A 24136-nucleotide genomic window follows, 5' to 3' on the forward strand; every position below is an offset into this window, starting at 1 on the left:
CGCTCCGCACGGAGCTTCACTTCACTGGTGGTAAATCAAAAACACTCAACACACCGGGACACTCCTAAACCACACTCTGGCCCGGTCACAAACCAACTAAAACGCTACCAACCAACGCTATCAGTGGCCCTAGCTCGGTGCGTTAATGTAATAAATTAACGATTATTATGCTGCAATCCGAAACCAACGTCACGGCAGGGCTTCTTGCATGAAGACGTTAACAGCTGACAAATCGCCACGAGACAATCAGCAGGAAACCAAAGGGGATTGACACTGTTTCTCTTTCTCCCGGGGCCGGCTTCCGGTTGCCGGTTAATCAATCTCGTAGTTGGATGCTTTGATATGACCGATATGTACGCGCGGAGTTTAATCCGCACTGCTGATATGCACGATATGATAATGATGGTTTCGTTCGCTTCCGGATACGCATCAAACGGTGCCGCAGTATGATGATACGTACGCAGCTTCTCGTGTTATTTTACTGTACGGTTAGTTAGCAGACGTACTGATGGGACAGTTATGCTCGAGACACACGATGCACCACGACACGATCCGGTTCGATAGGAATCCCGCCAACGACTGAAATGATTTAGCCACCAAGTGTGATGGTTTTATGCTACCAGTTCTTGGGGTTCTCTCTTCAAAGAGAGTTCATTGTAAAGTGGCATATAAACAGTGAGAGTGTGCTGAAGGTTTTGCGAGTGTATTGTTACGCTCACGCGAAAGAAAACATCATGCTGGTCGGAAGCACGTTGTTTGGTCTTTAAATTTGGAAGGAGGCGCTTGGTGGTTTGTAGCGTTGTAGTTGGAAATTGACGTGTACATGTTCACAAAAAGATCACATAACGAAAGTGTTAAAATAACAATACCTTAAAGAATCATGCTACGAAATCTTTATATTTTGTTAATTTAATTTAGCAAAATATAAAGATAATATAAAGCCGTTATTTTTTTCATTAGCATATTTTCTTTTGTACAGCGGTCGATTGAATGCTTATATTTAAATTTATTATTCGTTTACAGCATCGGGTTCATTCGTTGTTTTGTATGTATTTTACAAGATTACACAAAAAAATATTTTTTAAAAATAAAAAAAAATAAAAAACAGAGGAATCTTCCACAGTGCATTATCTTACCGCTGTAAGAGCACGTTCCCTTTCCGTGCCGCTGTAATAATGAACTGTCAAACCAGTTGTCACAGCAAGGGAAGCGCGGTTTGTTTACTTCAATCACGTTTATCTACATTATTCATACCGGAGCTACGATTTTGCATTGAATTTAACTTTATGGAGTGCAAAATGGATGAAGAAAGTGAGCCACAAACCCTCATATGTGTACCGGGTCAAGTGTTGTGTGCAGCGTCCGAATTCACGGTAGCCGGTGAGGGAACGTATGAAAAGCTTGGCTACATCCATTCTACGCTTGCCGGCATAGTGCAGATGAAGAAGCGCGAGAAAAACACCTACATATCCGTGGTATCGTTCGGTGGTGGTGCAACAGTTCCAATCATAGGCGACATCGTAACGGCACGGATCACAGCCGTACAGCACCGGATGGCTAAATGCCGTATACTGTGCATTGGAAAGGCCGCCCTAAATCGCACGCTCCGAGGCATCATTCGCAAAGAGGACGTTCGTGCGACGGAGGTAGATCGCGTTGAAATGCACAAATGTTTCCGACCGGGTGATATAGTGCTGGCACGGGTGCTGCATCAAATCGAGCTGAATGTGTTTCATCTTTCCACTGCGGATAATGAACTGGGCGTTGTGGTGGCCTTATCGCCCAGCTCGCGAGCTATCTGGGGAGCGGAGACAATCCCGATGGTACCGATCAGCTGGACGGAGGTGCAGTGTCCCGAAACGCTAGTAAAGGAATCGCGCAAAGTGGCCAAGGTGGTACCGGAGAAAGGGGAATCGTTGAAGAAAAATCTAGCTTTGTTTTGAGCGTAACGGCAAGGAGTTTGAATGCTAAGAAAGTTAATAAAATTACGCGTACAGACCAATAAAGCAGGGAGAAAATGCTTTGCAAACCGAACATTTTTCAAAACGCATTTAAACATTGTGCCGATTTGACGTTTAAATAAGGTTATGACTCGGAGTTGAAAGTTGTAGTCATAAATTCGTACGACTTTTTATTGGAAATTTACCAAACAAAAGGCTTTACATGGTTTTACAATATCTTGATATTTCAAAAACATACATTTTTGAACAATTTTTGTTTTAAAATTCTTCATTGTAAATTATCTTTTTGCAACAGCACTCGGCATTTGTTTACCATCACCCCATATCAGCTGTCAAAACCGCGCGCAACAAAAACAAAATATAAACATCGATAAATGGTGAAAATTTCATTCGCATAATCAACACCAATTGCATCCCCCATCTTCGTGTTCGTGGTGCTTTGCTGCTGCGATTTGCAGGTACACGTTGCAGGTTGCCCGGTTGCCAGAACCGCGTTTGCACGATGCGAAAAGTGGTGGTGATACTAAAATCGGAAAGTGACAATACGGACAACTACGGAACGCTGCTCGAGAAGCACGGATTCGTACCAGTCTTCATACCGACGCTAGATTTTTCCTTCAAAAATTTGGATGTGTTGCGGGATCACTTACTGTCGCCTTACAAGTACTCAGGCCTTATCTTTACCAGCCCCCGTAGCATAACGGCCGTGCGGGATGCGCTGCGGGGCCAGAAGCTGAAGGACGATTGGAAAACGCTCGAAAACTACAGCGTGGGAGAAACGTCGCGCGATCTCATCCAACGTACGCTTGACCTCGACACAAAGGGCCACCATTCGGGAAATGCGAGCAATTTGGCCGACTTTATCAAAACCGATTTGTACAACAAAACCGTCACGATGCCCTTCCTTTTCCCGTGCGGAAATCTAAAGCAGGACGTACTGCAGAACAAGCTGTCCGAGTACGGTTACTCGCTCGATTCGGTAGAGGTGTACGAAACAGTACCACATCGCGATCTCGAGCGAAGTCTTGTTGCCCTCTTTCGTGGTGAGCGTGAGGAGAAAAGTGATCGGACGATCGATAGTTTACTCTTTTTTAGCCCATCCGGTATCAATTACTGTGCGCAGGTGTTTGAAAAGCATCGGATCGATTTAACCGGCAAGCGGATCATTGCGATCGGTCCAAGCACGAAGAAAGCGATCGAAAACAAGGGCATTACGGTGCACCGAACGGCTGAGAAACCATCGCCCGATTATGTCGTGGGAGCTTTACTGCAGGATACCTAAGAACGGATAGAGGCAGATAACTCCCCGGGGTGCAATAATCCGTCTTCGGTGTGTATTTAGTTGGACCTAAATGTTAGCGGCACCTAGAAGACGACACACCATAACAGAGAGATTGAGAGAGTGTACTGTGTTGAGCCCCTTTAACGTCTCGTGCATGCCGTAGCCAAGAAGTGCTAGAAAGTTGTAGAATGAAGCGAATCACAGAAACCAACCTAACTAAACGAATCGTGAATGTTATTGAAATCTTGTTGTTATAAAGTGTATACTAGCCAGTTGGAATTAATAAGGAATGATGGAAAGAGTTTTGGTAGAGGAAGAATATTTTTTTCCTAGTTTGAATTTTCTACCTTTTCAATTGCTTTCAACGTGTTAGATATTTTTATTACTAAGAAGGGTGTATTTTCTATTCAACAATACATTTGTTACTGTAACATCTCTTCTATCGATCTATCCTGCATCAGCTGGACAGTTAAAAATGTCCAAAGCAATAGACTAATCAGAAAAAAAGAGTCGTAAAGTCAATTTTTGGCGCTGTTTTAGTGATAATCGTGTGTGTCGTACTCTCTCCCGAGTACGACACTATAGTTGTTACAACGTAAAAAAAAGTATGAAAATATGTATGCCAATTAAGCCAAACGAAGATACAATAATGATCAATTAGTTCCTCCGCTCACACCGGACACTGTGTGATGGTGAAAAATTATGGCCTAGCCAAAACTCTCTATGGGACACTAGCGTGAATTTTAGAGCGTTTTTTTACGCACTTCTATAGTGGATTTATTTTAAAAATGGTTTATGTTTTTCTCCCTTAATAGTCAATATTAGCTGTTCTAGTTTTCTTGTTAGAAATGATTTCGTTTTTAATAGAAGGAGACAAATGCAAAATTATACTATTTTAGCTTAGCAATTCATCAAATCGTTCAAAGACTTAGCTGTGCGTACATCATCTATTTGATATGGGAAACAATAATTGTTACACTTTTTGGAATAGTTCCTTGTTTTAACGTTACGTTACGGGCGCGTTTGAAAATAAAGCACTAGAAGATTGCCAACAAATGGCAAAATGTTGATATTTCGTGGGGCCTGTGCCGTTTTCTTGGTTTTTGATATCTGTACATCGAAAGATATCTGTAGAAAAATTATTGCTCAAATTAAGTCCTTTTTTGAAAGTAGTTTTAGTTGTGCTTGGATAATTTCTTTTGTTCTTCTAGATATAGATCTACTTATACTATTCGTAGATATGTAATTGGGAACTATCCGATCGATCAACTACAGCGTAGGTCAGTGGCGGATTGACCTATGTTCGGAGCCGATGTAGGCCTCGTCGGCATTTACCCCTGTTGTTTTGGAATAAGTTAAACCCCTCTCTCTCCTCCCTCTCCCATCCTGTCAGAGCAGTTATGGAACGAGTAAGAGCCTCGTCTATGATTCGCCTAGGGCCTTAGTTGCCTCATATAAGGCCCCCGGTTGCACGATGAAGATCTATAGGAGTTCCCTCCGAAAGGAAGCTGAACGGATCGGGATGGGGTGTTCCACAAAAAGATGCTTGGTACAAAGATGAATCTAACGTTACGCTGTATGCCCCAAACGGACGAAAAATGAGCCAGATATCGCCAATTTTCTTCCACGAGATTAGCGGAAACTCCCAAAAACTGCCGGAAAATTCGACCAGCAGTATCCAAATCCAAAAAAAAAACCCCAAGTCCTTTATTTTTATTACTACATACAGGAAAGAAAAAAAATCTAAATTGGATTTATTATCAAAAAAGAAAGAAATATTTCGTATTCCATTTGCATTTGCATAAAAATAATTAAATTCCTCCCATGGGAAAAATATTCCGATCTCGGTTTTGTATCGGGAAGCGCTGCACCAATTTTGCACCAAAATTTGATTTCGAGTAACAGGAGAACATACCAGCAGGAGGTAGCATGACAGCCGAAAAAACATCGAATTTTGCTTACTTGGTAGAAAAACACCGCCTGATGCTTTGCGCATTGCATACTTAACGGCGCACAAATGCTTAGAAATTATAGCTTGCTAAAGCTTTATATATCTGTAAAGCGGATTGCATAATAGTAGGCGCAGAAAGCTGTAATAGAGCGCATTTTTGGAAAGCTTTAAAGCTCAAATTTGAATTTGAAAGTTTTGAAGCACGATACCAGCTACCTCCTCGAATGCATACTCTCTTGTTACTACCGACAAAATTTCGATGCGTCTGTTAAAACCGACCAAATTTCGATGCGGCAAAATTTGACCAGGATTAACAGGAGAGCATACCAGTCGAGGAGGTAGTAAAATTGAAGTTTAAAAAGGTAACATAAAATAATTTTCTTTCCGTCTTGAAAAATATATTTCCGTTCCAGTAAGATGTGTTTTTGAATTTTATTTTAATTGTAATCGTTTTTTGTTCATTATTTAAGCATAACAAATTGATATAATTCGATCCTTTTTTCTCTACCGTACTATATAAATCCGAAGCCGCCTATAAACATAATTTGAAATAACTAAGCGAATGCCTGTTTTAAGACAATAAAACAGAAACTTGAAGAGATAGCGGAAAGAGATGTTCTAGTAAGTGGTAGAGAATAATAAAACACATATTTTGAACACTTTTGTATAATTTTTGCACACACACTCCAACAATGTTTTCGGTTCCTGAAAGCTTCCTCCATGTAACACAAACAATACGGATCACCAAAACGAAACAAATTCTTCTCAACAAATTGATTTTTTTTTTGAATAATTTTATTTACAAGTTTGACTTCTCGGCAAGCAGATTTTACAGTCAAGATACGATTTTTGTCTTATTTAGATCAATAATCAACGATCATTAAACTAAGTGTAGAGAAAATTAGCTAAAACATCCCATTAAATGACGTGATGTCATGGGTACCAAAAAAAGAAAACTTACCGACCTTAGATTCCATGTGGTAGACGACCCCAATTTACGAGATACGAGACATGAGCATCATTGATTGGAGAGGGCTCTCGCTTGTAGTTACAAAGCCTGCCCAAAGGTTTGTGCTAGATCTTTCAACAAAAGTTTGTGGACGACGGTCTTGTAATTTTTTGACCACGTTTACAACCTGAAGTGACAATACAGATGAGTCCACCAGAAAGCAGAGAATATTGAATTAAAAAAAAATATCAAGATCGCGTAACGACTGTTCCTTTCATTAAGACGAAACATAATCCTCCTCTCCCTCAGCCTACAGAGAGTGTAACAAAATTAAGCAATGATAAACCACCATCAAAAAGCTTAATTTTATGCTTGATTAAACTCAGCGCGCACCTACAAAAATACCGCACCACTGGCCATATTGGTCGCAGCTCCAGAACGCTGCAGAAAATTATAATCATTTCCATTTATTGTATATAAGTGTAATTATCGTTCGGTGGACTTGCATGTAGCCCGTGCATCAGTCGTTTAATTAACCGTAAAGCGGTATCCGGAACGGAAGGGAAACGAGAAACGAACCACGCGAAATTAATAACCAAATCACGGCTGGTGCTGCTGAACGACTTGGGTTCATTATCACATCCACAGCCAAAATGCCACTCGTTTTCGTCGACTCACTTTCAGCGTTTTGGGGTCCTTTATTCAAACATGTGATAACAGTTTTGCATTTGGCGTGGCGGAAGCTTAATTTGCGTAAAATGAAGAAATGAATGAAATCAATATTATTGCTTGAATGGTGCCCCTGTCGCGGATCACTGTGGTTTGTGAAGGAGGTTCGTCTTTCACGTAGTGTTAACCTCCTGGAGGACGGGTACTCGGTGTTTGGATAACGATTTTAAACTGGAGCTGCCAATGATGATGAGAACGATACCCAAGAGGAAGGAAAGAAATTAAACCCGGGGACACCCGGTTGATGAGGCGCGACCGGTTGATTCGTTCTGGTCAGCACCAATATAATTGAACAACCATCTAAATTGGTTCAGGTACTGGGAGACCTCGCTTATGGGAAGTTCCACGGCGAAAGATTAACGTCATGAAATTAATTAATTGATTTCTCCCATCAGCGATGACGGTACGGGTCACAACAGCAACAGCAGCAGCAGCAGCACCAGCGCCATAAACTCGAACCGAATGCATTTTTCATCAACCTTATGAAAATTGTACTTCAATGCTAATCTCTCTGCGTGTGAGAGACCTCAGAAGGACTCCTTGCAGCTTGTTCCACCTGTTTAATTTTTTCGTAAGCATCACAGTCCCGCTCTGATACAAAAACAAGACATTTCGAGTCCTTTCCTTGGCGGGGATGGTTGTTACTTTATTTTATAGAGTTTGTTTCTCCTTCCAGCCTTTTTTTTTCTTGCTCCAATTTTGTGTCTGGGAGCCTGGATCCTCGGCCCCTCGGGTTCGGGTATTTCGCATATTTTTAATTAACCGCGTTCCACACAGTTTATTACCTTAAACCGGGCGGTGGTGGTGGTGGCGGTGGTTGGTTGCCGGTGGACATTCGAGGTCCTCCTACTCCTCCTCCTCCTACTCGGGGTGGTGATAAAAATGGATTATTTCTGCTCCCAGCTGAAGGACGCGAGGAACGGACGGGCGATACTGGGCAATAGCAGAAGGAAGAAGCACAAGAAGAGGTTGTCGCGTAAATGTAAATGTTTTCGGTAAAACAAACGGATCAATCGGACCGTTTGTGTCAGGATAAGACGCCCCTTGTTGGCGGTCTTGGGACGGGTTCCTTACTGGCTCCCGAGATTCAGTCTTAACTCTTTTTTTTCAATCACACACACAGACACACGTACCATTAAAATCGACCGGTGCGGGTGACAAGTCCATCGGTGAGACGGGTTCGTAGGGACGCGTCGGACCGGTTCGCTGATTACCGTGCTGCTGCTGATGATGGTCGGTACTGAACGATGTTTCGGGATAGCGCGGATCGTTGAAGTCTTCCGGCCACTGGCTCATCGTTGCATTATCGTACGCTACTCGAAAGTGAAACAATTTAAAATATTACTCTTTATCACCGTACTGTTTGTCCTGTTCCAGAAGCAAAACAGGGTGTGTTTGTGGGTAATGTGGAAAATTGGACTCATTATTTAACCGAAATTGGTGAAGTTAATGTAATTACCGACGGTGTCGCTGTTAATGAGCCATTAAGCAGCAAACTTACCGTACTGAGCATCCGATTCAGGCCCACCGTATGGATCACCGGTGGGGAAGAACGTTGGCACTACCTGGTGAGGCGATGGGAACATGGAGATATCAAACTCCTTCTTTTTCAGCTCATTTTTATCATCGTCCACGTTGGTGTTGTGGCTCGAGCGTGAAATCCTTCAAAAACAATTCCAACACGTTAACAAGGTACATCAGTTCTCTTCTACACATTCGCTTCTCACCTGCGATAATCCTTAAAGACGTCGATCTTCCAAATCATGTACAGCACAAACAGGAACGTACACACGATCGCCAAACTTATCCCTATCCACGTCAGCAGGATGCGACTGTTCTCGGGCATAATGTACAGATCGTACCCGGCACGCTGCAACTCCATTTGGCCAAACTCTTCCCACATCACATCCAGATTCTTCACATCCAGCTCGTACTGCGGTTCGTCGGCTTCGGTAGTCGAGATTGAGATGAAACCCTTCTGCAAGAATTTATTACCAAAACCGAATGCTAATCCATCATCATCATCTGACGGCTCGTAAAAAATGGGACGCAAAGGGATAGCAAACTCCAACGTAACACAGTTCTCGTAGTTCCGCCACGTATCGGGACACTTCCGCGCTAGCAGCTTCACATCGAACGGCCTAAAAACGGGGGAAACAATTTTGAGAATCTTCCATCGAATTCTCCCGCTCCAAGAAAGAAAAAGCAAATCAACCTACCGACTAGGCATGTACGTCAAGTTGTGACTTTCGATGTAATGATTGCTTGCGTTTGATAGCGCTACCTTAATCTCGTCCCACGTGCTCGGCAGTTCCATCATTTGCGGCGTCATCACAATCTCCTTCGTCGTCCACTGGAGCTCCTCCTGCGGTACGATCACTTCCGTCGTGGTCGGTGTCGTTGGCGAGTTTAGTTCCCCGAAGGAAGCGTACGACAGCTGAAAGCCTCGATGTGTCTGCTTCACGGCCGCGTCCTGTTGGGCGACGAAGTGGATGGTGAACGTGGTCGTCTGTGGAATCAAAAAGCGTAGCGGTTCCGTGTACGTGCCGGTCAGTACCGGACCCTTCTCTTCGGTGTCTTCCAGATTTCCGGCCCGAATGTACAGGAAGTCGGTAGTTGGATTGAGATCTAGATCGTGAATTGTGATCTGGACGCCACGTCCACCATCGACGGTGAAGCTGCGGGGTTAAGCGAAGACAGAATGTTAAAGATTAGATCGGTTACCACTTCCCCCCATCCACTCCAGGCTTACTCACTTTCGATGATCGTTAATCTCGATCGGGTACGGGTTCGGATAGTTGGGCGATTCCAGCACAATTTCTTCCGGATGTTGCTCTAGGAATTTTTTCACACCTTGCGCTTTAGTTTCACCTTCCGCAAGATCGTACAGGGTTTGTGCTTCGAGATGCTTAAGATAACCCTTCTCTTGGGCGATCTCCACATCGGAAGGGTCCTCACTCGCAACATTTACTGGCATCATGGGCTTCTGGATTGGTACATGAATGCGCTCTACGGTTTCCTGCTCTTGAGATCCTTCCAGCTGCATGCCATCATCGCCAGAACCATCCAGTGTTTCGGTTGCCTCTTCAAAAACTTGTCCAACGTTACCAATGGAAAGATTTTCCGTCGCGTCTTGCAACTCAACATCTTGTTGATCTTCAACGATTTTCACCTGATCGAAAGGGTCTCCTCTTGGGCGCATCCCCGGTAGTCTTACCCAACGGCCATTCTCATTCTTCACCGGTGGAGCATAGTCTTCGAACTTTGGACTCCCAACAGCAGCGGTAGCGGCAGTGATTTTCAGTTGTTCAGATGATACTGTTGGTGATGGCGGTGGCTGAACATCAAGCTGCTCTCCCCCTACCGGATCTTCAGGAGGACAGTTGACATAGTCATCCGTTAGGGTGCTATCAACGTTGGGCTTATCTTCCAGCACCGACTGCAGATCAGACAGCTCGTATGCCTCATCCTGCTGCAGCTGGGCCGTTACGAGAACGTTCGAAGCTGCAACAAAAACACACAAAAACGAATCTTCACTCACGAGTAAAGCACGAAGCTACCACAAACGTCGTCAATTCACCCAAACAACTCGTCATTAAGCAATAACACTTCGATGTGCGATTTTTCTTATCTTATCGAGCTTATACTGTTTCGGTCATTCGAAATCAGATTCGACGAGGAGCTCAAAGTAGACAAACAATGTGGAGGAGTTTGCATGCACGTAGAATAGTTTGCTAACCGCTATTCAAACACCACTTTTGTCTAGATCTACACGCAACTTACCGAACAAGATCACAACCAATGACGTGGCGCTAGTAACTGCCAGCAATCTTTTCATTTTAACCATTGTAGCCACTCTATTCTACGGAGCTTTTCCCGTTCAATAATTGTAATAAATCTAGTTCACACTCTTACGAAGGAAAACTGCACTCGCATATTGATGCGCGCCTCCGAGGTGGGCCTCCAAGCGTACAAATCACACTAAATTGCACACGACTAGGTGAAGGTTTCGATTCTGGCAGCCTGGTTGGTTGATGGACATTTTATCACGACAAACAACACTTCTCCACCTTACACCGATACCGCTGATGAAGCCCTTATCAACTGTGTGTTTGATAAGATGCCAAAAGGTGCCGGGGCAGACTTCGGCGTCGTATTGTAGGGCTGTTGTGAGTGGTTCTATTAGTTGTCTTGCGGGATTTTCTCACTGTTGATTTTGTATTGCTTGAGCACGTTTCATGTATTAGTTGTTCGATGACAGTTGTACGTGATAAGATGAGGAATGGATTCAGCTTCTTGTAGATAAAGCTAATCGCGAAAGATCTAAATTTTAGGATTGATACTTTATTATCTATCAAGAAGGGTTAAAAAGGTTGTACGTTTAAAGAGTTTTGCCTTGATTTTTATGATGTTTGGGTGATAAAATCGTACGTTGAAGCTTTTTTTTCTATAACTTTAAAAACTTTATCAAATTTTTTTGGCTAATGTTGATCCTCTATCGTCTAATCGCGAAGTATTTCTTTATTAATACAATATTGTATGATAAATGGGTTAAAAATAGTCCTGACTCTCCTCATCAGGGGATGTAGCTCAGATGGTAGAGCGCTCGCTTAGCATGTGAGAGGTACCGGGATCGATACCCGGCATCTCCAACCTCACACGGAACTTTTTTCAACCTTAGTCCAGAACATATATTATATTACTATGACTTTTTAACATTATACAAAAGGTATTCATGAAATCATATTATTCAACCTTTGTGGAGATGCTGAATTGGGATGAACGTTTTTGATCGCATCCTTCACTCCAAATTACAAATCAATCAATCTCACGTTTGGCACCTACAAAGTCCCTCACATTCCTATCACAACTCATGCATATCACATACATTACGTTTGGTGGAACTTCACAACCACACGGGACCGCCTTATCGTGTCGGGATCGTTGTGTGAAGATCTTTCTCGCCCTAAAAAATCCGTAACAGGTGGGATCCCACCTATATCCGACGCTCATCAATCTTTGACCGGACTGGCCACGGGCAGAGGCCGTTAATTGAACATATTCAACAATTTCATTAACAATGACCCCGATCGGTATAGACTGCCCGTGAGCATTTTTCACTCGCACCCAAAGGATCTCCAAACATACATATGTATCTGGGGTAGCATTGTGGGGTGCACAAGCAATAATATAAAAATGAATACTTGCAGGTCAGCTTATCTGTCTGCCGCGCGAACCAGGCCCAACGGGATCCACACAGGGAGATAATATCGGGCAATTAGCGATTATTAATTACAACGACGGGACGGCTACCCGTTGGCGTCGGCGCATAATTGAAAAGCAGCACATCATTCCCCCCGCAGGTGGAATGACATCAGCGGGACACCAGCGTCTTCCGGCAGCGCACCCCTACAAACAGGAGAAGCTTCCTTTAACAGTGCAAAATTGTTCAACGCTTCCGAAGTTGATCGGAACGAACTTGTAGTGTACAACTTTATCCGTCCGCGATGGGATGAAATCGATCGTGGTTGGAATTTGCACGACACGTCCACAGGATTCCTTCGCGGTCCATGTTCGGAGGCCTTGGGAAGCATACATTCCAGCATCGACTCACTGTGGTGCGATTGTGCGGCAAAAGAAGGGGGAGAAAAAGTCACATCAACCATTCCACGCAAGGAACATTAACGTGCATGCTGTGTCCAGCACATTGGAAGCGAAAGATTATTAGTAAGCCACCCAATAGTGGCTGCATAAATGTATCGTTTGGTTGCGCGAATCGATTGAAAGCGATCGCTGTGCTGTTCGTTGCAGCACCAAAGCGAGAAGCGCACCCGGGTGACCGATGTGCGTAGAATTTATGATTTTATTTATAAGCTTTATCGTGATCGACATTCAAAAACATGTAACAAAGCTGCGTCGATGGTCTGCAATGTGTGATTGCTTTTTGTTTTTTGCTCGATAGGAGAGTGGAATTATAGATTTAATTACCTCATTGCTGATATAAATTGAAAAAAATAATACAACTACCTATGCTGAAGGAAAAGGTAAATATAAAAAGCATGATAAAGCACCTAAATGCACGCAACACGCACTACATCTCACGCTCGCAACCCGTACCACGGGTCCGCGGTGTTGATTAGCTTATTTATCTGTTTGCTTGTTTGTTTGTTCGTTCAATCATTTTTATGTATTTATCCACTTATTACAGCAAACGTTAAATGCCCATAATCACACGATTCTGGCACTGGAAAGCCGCTTACGCTAAGTAAAATGGAAGAGAAGCAATTAAAATTTGAATCAGCACGATTCGTCTTTTCTTTGTGGTGGTGGTGGTAGCAAATGCATTTCTGCAGGTGAATTCCATGTGCTGGTAGGCAAAAACATGCCGCTCCCAATGTTCTTGGTGTTGCTCGTTTCGTGGTCCCATAAAATTGGAACGGAATGAATTTTCAATGAACCTAAATTGAGCCTAAACCGGGTAGCGAGCGAAATAAAGGAAGCGGTTGGTGCTTTTCCCCTTTCTTCTTTCTCCTTCCTTTATGGGCACTCCTGGGATGTTGAAAATAATGTTGTCAAAATTATAACCACCACCGACTATGGCGGTTTTGTGAGTGTGGCGCGAGACTTACCTGGCGTGGGTTGATAATGGTGCCGTAAATTATATTGTTTCTTCCCGCGGGCGAACCTGTCGACGTCGAGATGGCCGAAATCATGCATTTGGGAAAATGCAGGAATAGTACTGTGTCCCCGCGTAACGATTGGACTTCTGGATGGTTTCACAAGTATCGCACGATCTGGACACGATTGTTTGTTCGAGTTGAAGCTCCGGGAGTTATGGAGGATTAAATTTCGCACACACACAGAGAATCGTGACGGTTTGCAAATCAAGAATTTCTGTGATCTACAGTACGATTGAGTCTTGCGTGTTGCGATTGAGTTTGGTAATTGCATTTGTGCGTAACCTTCTGTAAAGGCGTGGCATACTGCAGGCTGATTACTGGCAGTAAAACGTGCACCGTAATCAGCTTTCCGGGGTCAAAATGTGCCAACACTGGATGAAAACAATTCCGGCACCAAAGTTCGTGCCGGATGCAAATCGGACCGGTAGGAATGCGACATTATCATCCCATTTGGTGGTGATCTCCGGGTACGGGATTGTAATCTCGTTGAAAGTGGATCGCTGTTGAGTGATATTTGATCAATTTGTGGTGCAGAAAATAAAAGCCAGAGCGTTCCAATTTTGTAGCGTCTCAGCGGGGGAGATGGACCAAATTTTTGTGTGCCGATCCACAATCTTGATCGCGAAGAAAACACGCGGTTCCAGTTAACTGTGTCGTAAAATGCGCGAATTCACATGTTCCCGCGCGAAGACCGTTTTTATGTGTGCGCTTTTTTTGTGCATACAAAATAACACTACAGCAGGATCGGTGCGATACTCCGAATACTTGTGCCGGCCCGAAACCTTGGGAAATGGTCCATAAAAGTTGGCTTTAACGGCGCAATTAAACTGTGATAAGATTAAAGCCAGCGTTCCTTACTTTCCTTTATGGTTGATCCAATCAGGGTGCGTTAAGTGCGCCGGTCCCCCAACATCCGGGGGAAGGGATGATCTGTATGTGTGTTTCCTCTCTCATTCTGTCCAAAGTCTTGCCGTTGTCGTTACAGGGAGCCGCCAACGATAGTGTTTTACGATGCAGGTTCGCTTTGATTCACCCTGAGTGCCATTCGGTCAAAACCATTCCATTTGTTGTGGTAAAATTAGAGCATGCTCGTTAAAACGCTCTTTTTTCGATGGACGATGAAGATTGGTGTGTGTGTCGGATTGTACTTTTAGTTTATCTGATCAGCAGCATCCATCTTGGAGGTTTGTGGCACGAGCTACAAGTACAGAGGTGCCGTACAATTGGTATCTGTTCATTGAAAGCAAGAAGTTTTGTTGCCAAACAAAACTTCAAGTGTATCTTTAGCAACAACATGTTTAGCAAAGTAGGCGTTGCTATAAAAAATATTATACCATCGTTTCCGAGACCATCGGATCCGCCGCAGTGGCGGATTTAGTCTTTCTGTGGGCCCTAAGCGGAGCGGAAATTGGGGCCCTCTACCACAAATTAATTCTAAGTTCGGTTAGCTTCCGATTTTGCTACCCATGTGAAGCCATTTAATCCAATTTAGAACTAACCTTCCCGACAGTTATTATTTTTGATGATCGTTGAACATTGATTTAAATAAAATAAAAACGAAAATGAACGAGTAACTGGGGATTTTTCCACAGCAAACCCCTTTTTCACGGAACAACTGGGCGAGAGGCTAGCGGAATCGAGGGGGTGTGTTCCACAAAGAGATGCGCGATCCAAACACGCATCCAACGCTATGCAAAACGTCCCAATCAGACCTGAAATGAGTGAGAGTTATCGCCGGTTATTGACGGAATTTTCCGAGAGTTTCTGGGACCACATTTGCCCGTGAAAAATTGGCGATAGCTCACTCAGTTTTAGTCCGATCGGATCGTTCCGCATATCGTTGAATGCGTCTTTAGTTTGTGCATTAGAATCGCGCGGTTTTTGTGGAACAGATAATCCCAATTCCTCCACCCCCAGTTATTCCACAAAAAACAGTTTTTCTGTGAAAAATAGTCGACAACATGCTTATTCTTGGTTTGATCAAGACATGCAGCACATTGTGGATGTGTCTTTGAGAGCTTGGAGAATCCCAAAATCGGGCTGTTGTTTTGGCAACGTCCGCTGCTACCCGATACGTGTAGTTTGTCTAGTGTTGTCATAAAACTTCATAACGACTCTAAACGCTCGAAAGCAAGTTTGTTTCCAGTTTTATAGCACCAGCTAAACACAAAGTTCGCAAAAAAGGCTCCAAAATGGTTTGTTATCTTCACACCAAATTCAACCAGAGCAGCATCAGAGTGAGAGAAAGAGTGGTAATTTGTACCACACAAAAAAGCTTTCCTGAACAGCCTATTCATCAACGAACGAGTTGAATTGGAACCAGTTTCCCCCAGAATCACGCCGGTAGCTACACAGAAAAGGATAGCGCAAGTGTCCTAGAGTGTGTTTGAAATTTGGCGGTATGGAACGTAAAACCTCCGGGATATAAAACTTACCAACTTCGTCAAGGTTTACGATACGCGCCGACACGAATTCTGGACCGTCGATCGAGCGAACATTATAGTACTCGGCTTCTTTAAATTGACGGGCGGTGTTGGAACGTAAGCTTTTGCTGGATACGTTAGCCACTGGTATTGTTTTGAATTGCACCCGGATCTCGATGGCAATTAGATTTATAGAGCGCAAAAAACTAAAAGCGAACATGGCACGATAGAAAGACGATGACAAATTAAACTGCTTAATGATCTGCTAGCTGCTTCAGAAGCTTGCTTTTTGTTGCTTCTTTTGACTTTTTTTTATGGGCTGTTCTTTTTAATCTTATCTTCCAATCACTGATACGTCTTCGTCAACTTCGTAGAAACTCTCTTCTTGCATGCCCAAAATTTAGAATCAGTAATTATAATTAGATTATTGTACTGCTCTTCAGCGAATGCATATTAACAACAATTAGCATAATAACACTGTTGGTGTGTAAAATAATGACCATCATTGAGTGGCTTTTAAAAGCTGCGATCCAATAAGCAAATGACACACCACACCGTGCCATCTTTAACGAGCCGCGGCTGTGAAAGGCGTAATTAAAATTCAATATTCCTTACCAACCAAAGTTCCACGTTGGTAGAAGCATAATTTGCTAATTATACATTCACGAAACATAACTCAATAATTGTGCCCTATGCACGACTCACACAGACCGTTCGATGTTTGATCTGTGTAACACCCCATGAGGTTTTTTGACCTTCGACCCAATAAACAAGTGACTTCGTGATGATGGGTAATGGGTGCTTGCCCACCTCGCTGGAGCATAAATAATATGTTCTGGCATGTGTGGAATTCAAAACAATAATGCTTTTGTTTATAGAATCAACTGGTTCGTGTATTACATCGATTGATCGAGCTTAAGAGCGACAGCGATTGAGCGAGAGGATGGATAACAACCTTCGAAATAGGAAGCGTACAACACAATCGGTAACTCGGTGTTAATAGGTACAGTGAGAGGACACCTCCAGGAGGTTTAAGATGACCTTAGAGAGTGTAGAGTTTATGTGGCACCATTCGTTGCCTTTTTGCGCCAAAGCACCGGTGCAAGTGTTTTATAGGGCATATGACTTGTTGTTCTAGCTCGCAGCAAAGGGTTCGTCGCTTGTACGATTGTTTCAGTCTTTTGTGCGGCAACCAAACGGCTTATTAGCGCTTCATCAATCGGCACCGTACAGCAAACAACCGCCACTGAGCCAATTAGTGAATGATTTTAGGCTTTTTTTTTTTGGGGGGAGCTGTCTTACATCCCCATCGTATCTTCCACCGCAGCCGCTCATCACGCTGACCTTTGTTGGGGAGGTTTTCCCATCTTAATCCCCTCTATCTCACGTGACTTGGCGACTTGGTGGTTTGGTGCTGATTCACCATTCGCTTCTGACCCTGATCTAGCTTCGATCAGATCCTATGATCAATCGATCGATCGGCTACTGCTTCTGCAATGCGACCACAGAGAGGTCGAATTTGAACGGAACGAAAATTATTGATCATCTGCAATGTTTGACACTTTTTTTCTCTCCCTCAGTTCTCCGCTACGAATCAAAACAATGCCGAGGAAAAGGAAGCAACACCACGAGCCCCACGTACCAATTAAATTGTTTAATAAAAAAGCTCCCTCTGTCGCCTACAATGTCGGTCCTGCTTGATCATCATCTTCAGGTGCGATTTTTCTCGATCGTGTCTTTCAGCGTGTTCATTGTCGCATTGTTGTAGTTTTTTTTTGTTTTGACGGCAAGGTTCACCCCGTTGTGCGGCTCTGCTAGTACGCGCTTAGAATGTCACCAGGGTCGCGGGTCGTATGATCAATCGCGAACCAACATGAAACAAAAACGGCGAGAGAAGGTGTCGTGTGTAGAGGTTACGAGAGCTTTGCGTTATTAAAAATACACGGCGAGTCTATTGCGTGGTCAGAGACGGAGAGAGCACGAGTAGCGGAAAGACTGTTGTCATCCACCCCCGTGCGAGTTTCTTTCCTCCCACCCCGTTTTTCCAATCATTGGTTTATGTCAACCAAATCGAAAGGGAAATAACGTCTAGCCTGACGAAAGATCACATCGACCGATTCCAATAGAGTCTTTTCAAGACACCCTACCACACACAAGTAGGTGAGGGCACTGGTGGATGTTAGGGCATGAAGGGCTTTATGCACTATACACGGATCGGTAGTAAAACTAATAGCTCCAGGCCAGCTGTAAACGCACGCTAGGTCCACGGTCAACGGTGCGGTTCGACAATTGTTTTATAATAATCCCCAGCGGTAGTAGTAGTAGATCATGGCGGGTATGTCGTTAAGTAAACACCAACCCTCGGCCCGCGGCTTTTTGTGGCATTAGAATGTTAATCGTCTCTAAGTATGCTTTATGTCAACACAGGTCAGACATAAGAGTAAACAGAATTTTTGGACTGGGTCCTTTTAATATAACTTTGAACAACAAACAAACAGAATAGCGAATCAATCGAATCGAATCCCTGTAAATGTCATACTTTGAATAAAATCTTCATTAATTCCTACAATTTAGCTTGCTGTACTATAGTCTACTATGATTTACTTATTCCTTATCTTTAACACTACAACTTCAAGAGGCCCAGTTGAGGCACTTTTAGCTTCCTTGACTATATGTGCCTCGAGATAGTCCTCCCTGAATATGGCTGTAATTTGCTACAATTAAAACATAATTTCACACTCTAAAGGTACATAAAATTGTAACAAATTTCTTTAAACCACTGACGATTTGATTCGTCTATGTTTTTCAGAACATAAATCTTAAAAACTACATAAAAAGTTACACAATGTAGTGCAACTTTAACCGTAAAATATCAGTCTCCACTCACCATGAAGTTACCGGCACTGCAAATCCGTCCAGTGAGTTTGCGGCTGCTCGCTGCTGTATCGTGCCGGAGCAATAAAAAGTCGACAATCACAGTCACTGGTATCACACGATCGCTCGAAGGCGCTGCCAGCTAATCGCATTGACGCACCGCGTTATGTAATATCGCACCTTACCCCAGCAAGGCTCGACGACACGAAGGAGACGACAGTCACCAACCAAGTTCGGCCACCTGTCTCAACCGTCCGCTGGCCACCTGGTGGGGACCTGCGTGGCTCCGTTGTGGCTCGCTCACCGTGATCGGTCAGTGATTTATTTACCAAACTGTCCAATCGCCGTCTCGCACCGGCACCGGGCACGAAGTGTGCTCCCTACTACACCCTATAGCGTGCGATATCACGTGACAATGTGTGGAGCACGTGAAGGACATACGCATCTCGGTACACACGGTGGCGCTCGTGCGCGATCACTTGATCACTGTGGTGTGTGTTTGGGTGGGGGATTTTAATTTCTGTCTGACTCTGGCTGAGCTGTGTTCTGATCCCTCCATCGCGAGCCTTTAGAGACCAACCCTCTTTTACGCTCAAGTCACGAGACTGATCTTGTGGTGATCGGGGTAGTTCACTCGCGATAAACACACCCCTTGTTGCATGGACAATGAAGTAACGTGCACGAATGTGCACTCATTAGGTTGAGTGAGATAGATTCATTTCTTGAACTCACGTGAGCCATAGACTAGAGTATTAGAGGAACTCCTTTTACGGAGGAAATGGTTTAATTACGGAAACAATTACATCAATGTCACGGTGGATGTCTTAGACATGGTTGACTCGAATAGAAAGAGGAATAAATTTGTTTGGCAAGTAACGTTACCACCGCAAGTTGGCAAGAAATTATGCTCCTGATTTACCTACAAAGCACCAGCCTCAGGGAAGGTGCACTCGGCACGAAAGAAGCACCCGTGTAGGTTCGTGCTTAATTTGATAGTCCACAGGACTTGTACCGGACTGTAGATACCGTTCGAAGGAGGGAAATGATTCCCGTAGGCTACGCATTACTTGTCATTGATTTAATGCGTACATGACTCCAGTACTGCGCGAGAGCGTGCATGATTTCTGCCCGATCCGAGAAAAAAAAAGGAGGATCGTATACTGAACTCCTCCAGCTGGCTAGCTAGCAGAGTGCTTGGATGTCTTTGAATTAGTTTAGCGCGAGAAACGTACCTTGACCACACATCCTACGTACGTAAGAGCGCAAAACCGATTCCATCCCCGACGGCAATGGACGACGGAACGCACCAAACAACGTAGAACAAAATATCCCTTGGCACGCAATATACACCGGCCACCAGTTCGTCGTAGTCCACCACAAGAGTCCCACAACACACATTTATGACGGAGTCGATACGATACGAGCAACAACAACAACAACAACAACAAAAAACACGCTTTTCCAATGGGTGGCCCTGCGTGCCTGGGCGGCGTACACTTTATACAGTTTTGCTCTGTTGTGCTTGCAGCAAGGGATCGAAATAAATGAACCTATATTATCGACACACGGTGCAATCGGCTACCGGAATGGTGCCAAGAGTCTCGATCGTTTAGGTGCCGTCCACGTTCACCAGCAGTACCGGTTACAGTGGTTTATGGCCCATTTTTTCTGCTGACTCTACATGGTTTAAGGCTTCGAATCAGTCAATTGGGCGTTCTTTTCATGGCACTTCAATTCCCATCCGTGCGGGTAATCTAATCACTAGCCAGGGAGAGAACTGACGATAGTGGGCACCTTGACTGTATGTTGTTAATAGCATCCAACGCGTGAGTGAATGAATGTCTTAATATCTGCCTGAATTGAATTGAACGAGGTTAGCATAGCGCATGATGCTTAATGGATGTATCGATGTGTCGTGAACATTTAAAGTCTAACCATTATTATTTTATACGACGCTGCGGTTCGGATTGGAACACAGCCATAACAACGATCATACAGATGCTTTTCTCCATTTCTCTATCGTGCCTAATTGACTTCCACTATTTTTACGATAATGGCGTTTGATGTCCATATTGAATAGTTACTTAAACTAATGTCTACACCGTGTTCAACATCTACCCATGCAGTAAGTGGCGCATTGCGATTTGTAGATGTACATCAAAATCATTTTTAATTCTCAATATAAAACAAACTAGCAGCGGTAGCAGGTTTCTTTCCCATAAACAAAGAATTGGACAAAGTCGCTCCAGAATTGAACCGCCCGCTTTGTAGAGCATTCTCGCCCGCAATAACTCGATTGAACGAAGTTGTTGAATATCTTCGCGGCGCCTTAACCGGTATGTAATTCGTGTGCAAACCAGCTGCAATCGATGTACGACGCTGGGCCATTCCATTCGATTTTATAGGAGATATTTATTTCGGAGTACTGGTAGACGATGGACAAATACTACCGGCAAAGCTATCCTCGGAGGAGGGTGTTAAACCGATACCGGAATTCGTCGAAGACTTTGCTTGTGACGTCTTAAACAAAGAATTGGACAAAGTCGCTCCAGAATTGAACCGCCCGCTTTGTAGAGCATTCTCGCCCGCAATAACTCGATTGAACGAAGCAGTTGAATATCTTCGCGGCGCCTTAACCGGTGTGTAATTCGTGTGCAAACTAGCTGCAATCGATGTACGACGCTGGGCAATTTCACTCGATTTTATAGAATATATTTCTTTCGGAGTACTGCTACACAATCGACAAATCCTACCGGCAAAGCTATCCTTGGGGGAGGGTGTTAAACCGATACCGGAATCCATCGAAGAGTTTGCTTGTGACGTCTTCACACCGTTGACCAGATTGAAAGAATTCACGGAAAATCTTCGCTGCGGCTGTAAACTGCTTGAGTACGGTTGGATCGCACAAGATGCGTAAGTTGATAGCCTTCGTTGGAAAAATCTTACTGGCCCGGACGGATGCTTTGCTTCCACACCGGTGGTGTTGCTTCTTCCACTGGACACCTCTGTTTTGCGCATGTTTACTTGCAAAGTCCTTCGATACAGACGGATGTTTTCGTACTCTTTTTGGGATTCCACCATCTTCTGTTGTATTTTGATTTCCAGTTCGTCTAGCCGGTGTGACGATTTGCGTGCCGACAGTATCGCCTGGACAAGATTCTGCCGGTGTTTGTACTGGAAGGTTAGCGTTTTGGCAGCGATCTGATAGAAGCTGACCGGTGATGGGTGGTAAAGTATTCGCTCCTTCGATTCCATATATTCGCCGAGTTCGGTAAAGTTAACTGAAGTCTTGCATATCGGACAGTTTGTTCCACGGTTAGTTTCGGCCATGCACGACCGGCACAGTATGTCAGAGCAGGATAACTGGTAGAATTGGCTTTCTTTGTTTGCTTGCAGCTTGTTGCAGAGTCCACAGTGGATCCACCATTGAATGGACATGGTTATATTTGAACTAGCTTTTGGCCACTTTAACACAGATAATCGATAAATTCGTATTACAAAACTGAGTGGAGTATGTTTTAACAGTTTGTTTATTCCGACGTCTACTAGAATCATTTTTCGATCCAGTGAACCAGTAGCAAAGTTAACTTGATCTTATTTGTATTTACTTTTAAATTGCGAACTTGAATCGACCGTTGAAAGCAGTTTCACTATACATATGTATATGTAAATATTTATTGAGTACAAAAAACAACACACGAAATTGAAATTGTTGACTCATCCCGAAACTCTTCTTTGCAACCAGTTGTAAATTTCACGATTATTATTTTACGCCTCTTTTTCTTCCGTTGGCGCTTCTTCCAAGTCGCTCGGTTTCGCGCGTCCCCTAATTCACACACCATGTGGTGTGCCGATTAATACCGTACGATAATGGCCACCGCTGCGTACATCGTCTTCGTTGTTTATGCGGATTATTGACATTTTACGACACGCAACCATTCAATATGCGGTGTGGTGCAATATTTTGACATTCCCGTAATTCGATAATTGATTGAACGATCTCTCTCTCTCCCGAACACGTGTACCAGCGGTCGTACAACGGAAATGTTTGTTCCTGGTGAGGGCATGCCGTTCTTGCAGTGGCGGATTCGATTGAAGATAAAATAAACAACCATTTCGCAAAGTGAACATTTTGTTCCCGGTTTTTTTTTTTGCGACTGCACATTCAAAACGCCAATCGATGGGGTTTGGGTAAGGAGCGAAATTTATGAATAAAAGAACAAGAGCTTACCCCTGGATCGGTCGCACAGCAGCTATCTGAGGTAGGGTTTTTGCGATTCCACGCCAGCGATGCTGATGAGTGTGTGATAACGGATAACGTCTTTCGAGCCGTGCCCATTCGAAAGGGGAAACGTTGGGAGGATGGATTGGCGAAAAAAATGCATTTATTCATTTATGCAGCAGCTTGTGCATTAAACTGTTTATGCATTGCAGCACCGTACCAGCAAACGATTAAATTTGCGTTAATCAGATCCGTTGCAAGATGACTATTTGTCGCCTGTTTGCCAACCCCGGGACGATAGCGATCGTCCGAGGCAATGCCTTTGATGAGTGGTTTGGTTCCGAAACGATCTTAAAGAAATCTTAACCCAAATGCACGAACCGCAAGCCATTGAGAGAGACGTTTATCGTTCATCGTTCGCTGACAAATTTATTGCAGTTTAGATAGAAAGATTAGCAAGCATTAAAATAATGTTTCGCTCCGAGATGGTCTTAATCGTTTGACAAAGTCATAAAATTACTTTTCTTCTGTACTACACACCGCTTTTTCGAATAAATAATAATCTCTTAGAAGTCTAATTCAACCAGCGGGAAAGCCTCCTTTCCATTATTACATCTAAACCGAAGGTTCACCGCACAACGCACCCAAGACTTGATGGTTGTGCGTACAACGCGAAACAGCATGCAGCCTAGGAGACTCTAATGGCGAATCGAATATCGTGTGGAGCACCGATGTTCGTGTCCCAACGCGAAAAAAGGAGGTTGTTTTAGAGTTGCATTCTACGAGCGGGCGCGCGCGCGCGCGTACACATAATGTTGGCAAAAAGCTAATTGCATGTTCAACGCGACAACGCAAGTTGTGCAAACGCAAACTGTTGGAAGTTGGTTTCTGGCGGTATCAATTTATCATTTTAATTTATGCCGCTGCATCAAGGGGATTGTGTCCACGGCCGGCGACCACGATTTTGCACACCGATGCTTTCTTCAAAGGCAGGCACGACCACATAGATTGCTATTTTGTTTAGCTTTCTTGCTTAAAGGGAGATGTTGAGATCGAGAAAGAGAG

At 43.8% G+C, this 24136-nt stretch overlaps 5 protein-coding genes and 1 non-coding gene across 6 annotated transcripts in view; 4 read left to right on the forward strand and 2 right to left on the reverse strand.

Moving 5' to 3' along the window:
* Positions 1-24136, forward strand: part of LOC126565616 (ejaculatory bulb-specific protein 3-like) — a 142033-nt gene that overhangs the window by 100943 nt on the left and 16954 nt on the right. The window lies entirely within an intron of this gene.
* LOC126565387 (exosome complex component CSL4) lies at positions 1299-1943 on the forward strand. Its single transcript, XM_050222561.1, has one exon. The coding sequence runs from the start codon at positions 1299-1301 to the stop codon at positions 1941-1943; it is 645 nt and encodes a 214-aa protein (XP_050078518.1).
* On the forward strand, positions 2426-3243 carry LOC126565259 (uroporphyrinogen-III synthase-like). Its single transcript, XM_050222422.1, has one exon. It carries the CDS (start codon positions 2464-2466, stop codon positions 3241-3243), a length of 780 nt encoding a protein of 259 aa, XP_050078379.1. The 5' UTR covers positions 2426-2463.
* LOC126564199 (uncharacterized) lies at positions 7643-10719 on the reverse strand. Its single transcript, XM_050221167.1, has 7 exons — positions 10656-10719; positions 9629-10376; positions 9092-9550; positions 8600-9013; positions 8374-8534; positions 8006-8185; positions 7643-7805 (listed from the first exon to the last, which is right to left on the reverse strand). The coding sequence occupies exons 1-7, from the start codon at positions 10717-10719 to the stop codon at positions 7654-7656; spliced, it is 2178 nt and encodes a 725-aa protein (XP_050077124.1). The 3' UTR covers positions 7643-7653.
* On the forward strand, positions 11452-11524 carry Trnaa-agc (transfer RNA alanine (anticodon AGC)). The gene has a single exon. It is a non-coding gene; the product is annotated as a tRNA-Ala (tRNA).
* On the reverse strand, positions 21262-22287 carry LOC126566020 (uncharacterized). Its single transcript, XM_050223220.1, has one exon. It carries the CDS (start codon positions 22285-22287, stop codon positions 21262-21264), a length of 1026 nt encoding a protein of 341 aa, XP_050079177.1.

This window comes from Anopheles maculipalpis, chromosome 3RL (genome assembly GCF_943734695.1).
Source record: "Anopheles maculipalpis chromosome 3RL, idAnoMacuDA_375_x, whole genome shotgun sequence".
Taxonomy (NCBI): Eukaryota; Metazoa; Arthropoda; class Insecta; order Diptera; family Culicidae; genus Anopheles; species Anopheles maculipalpis.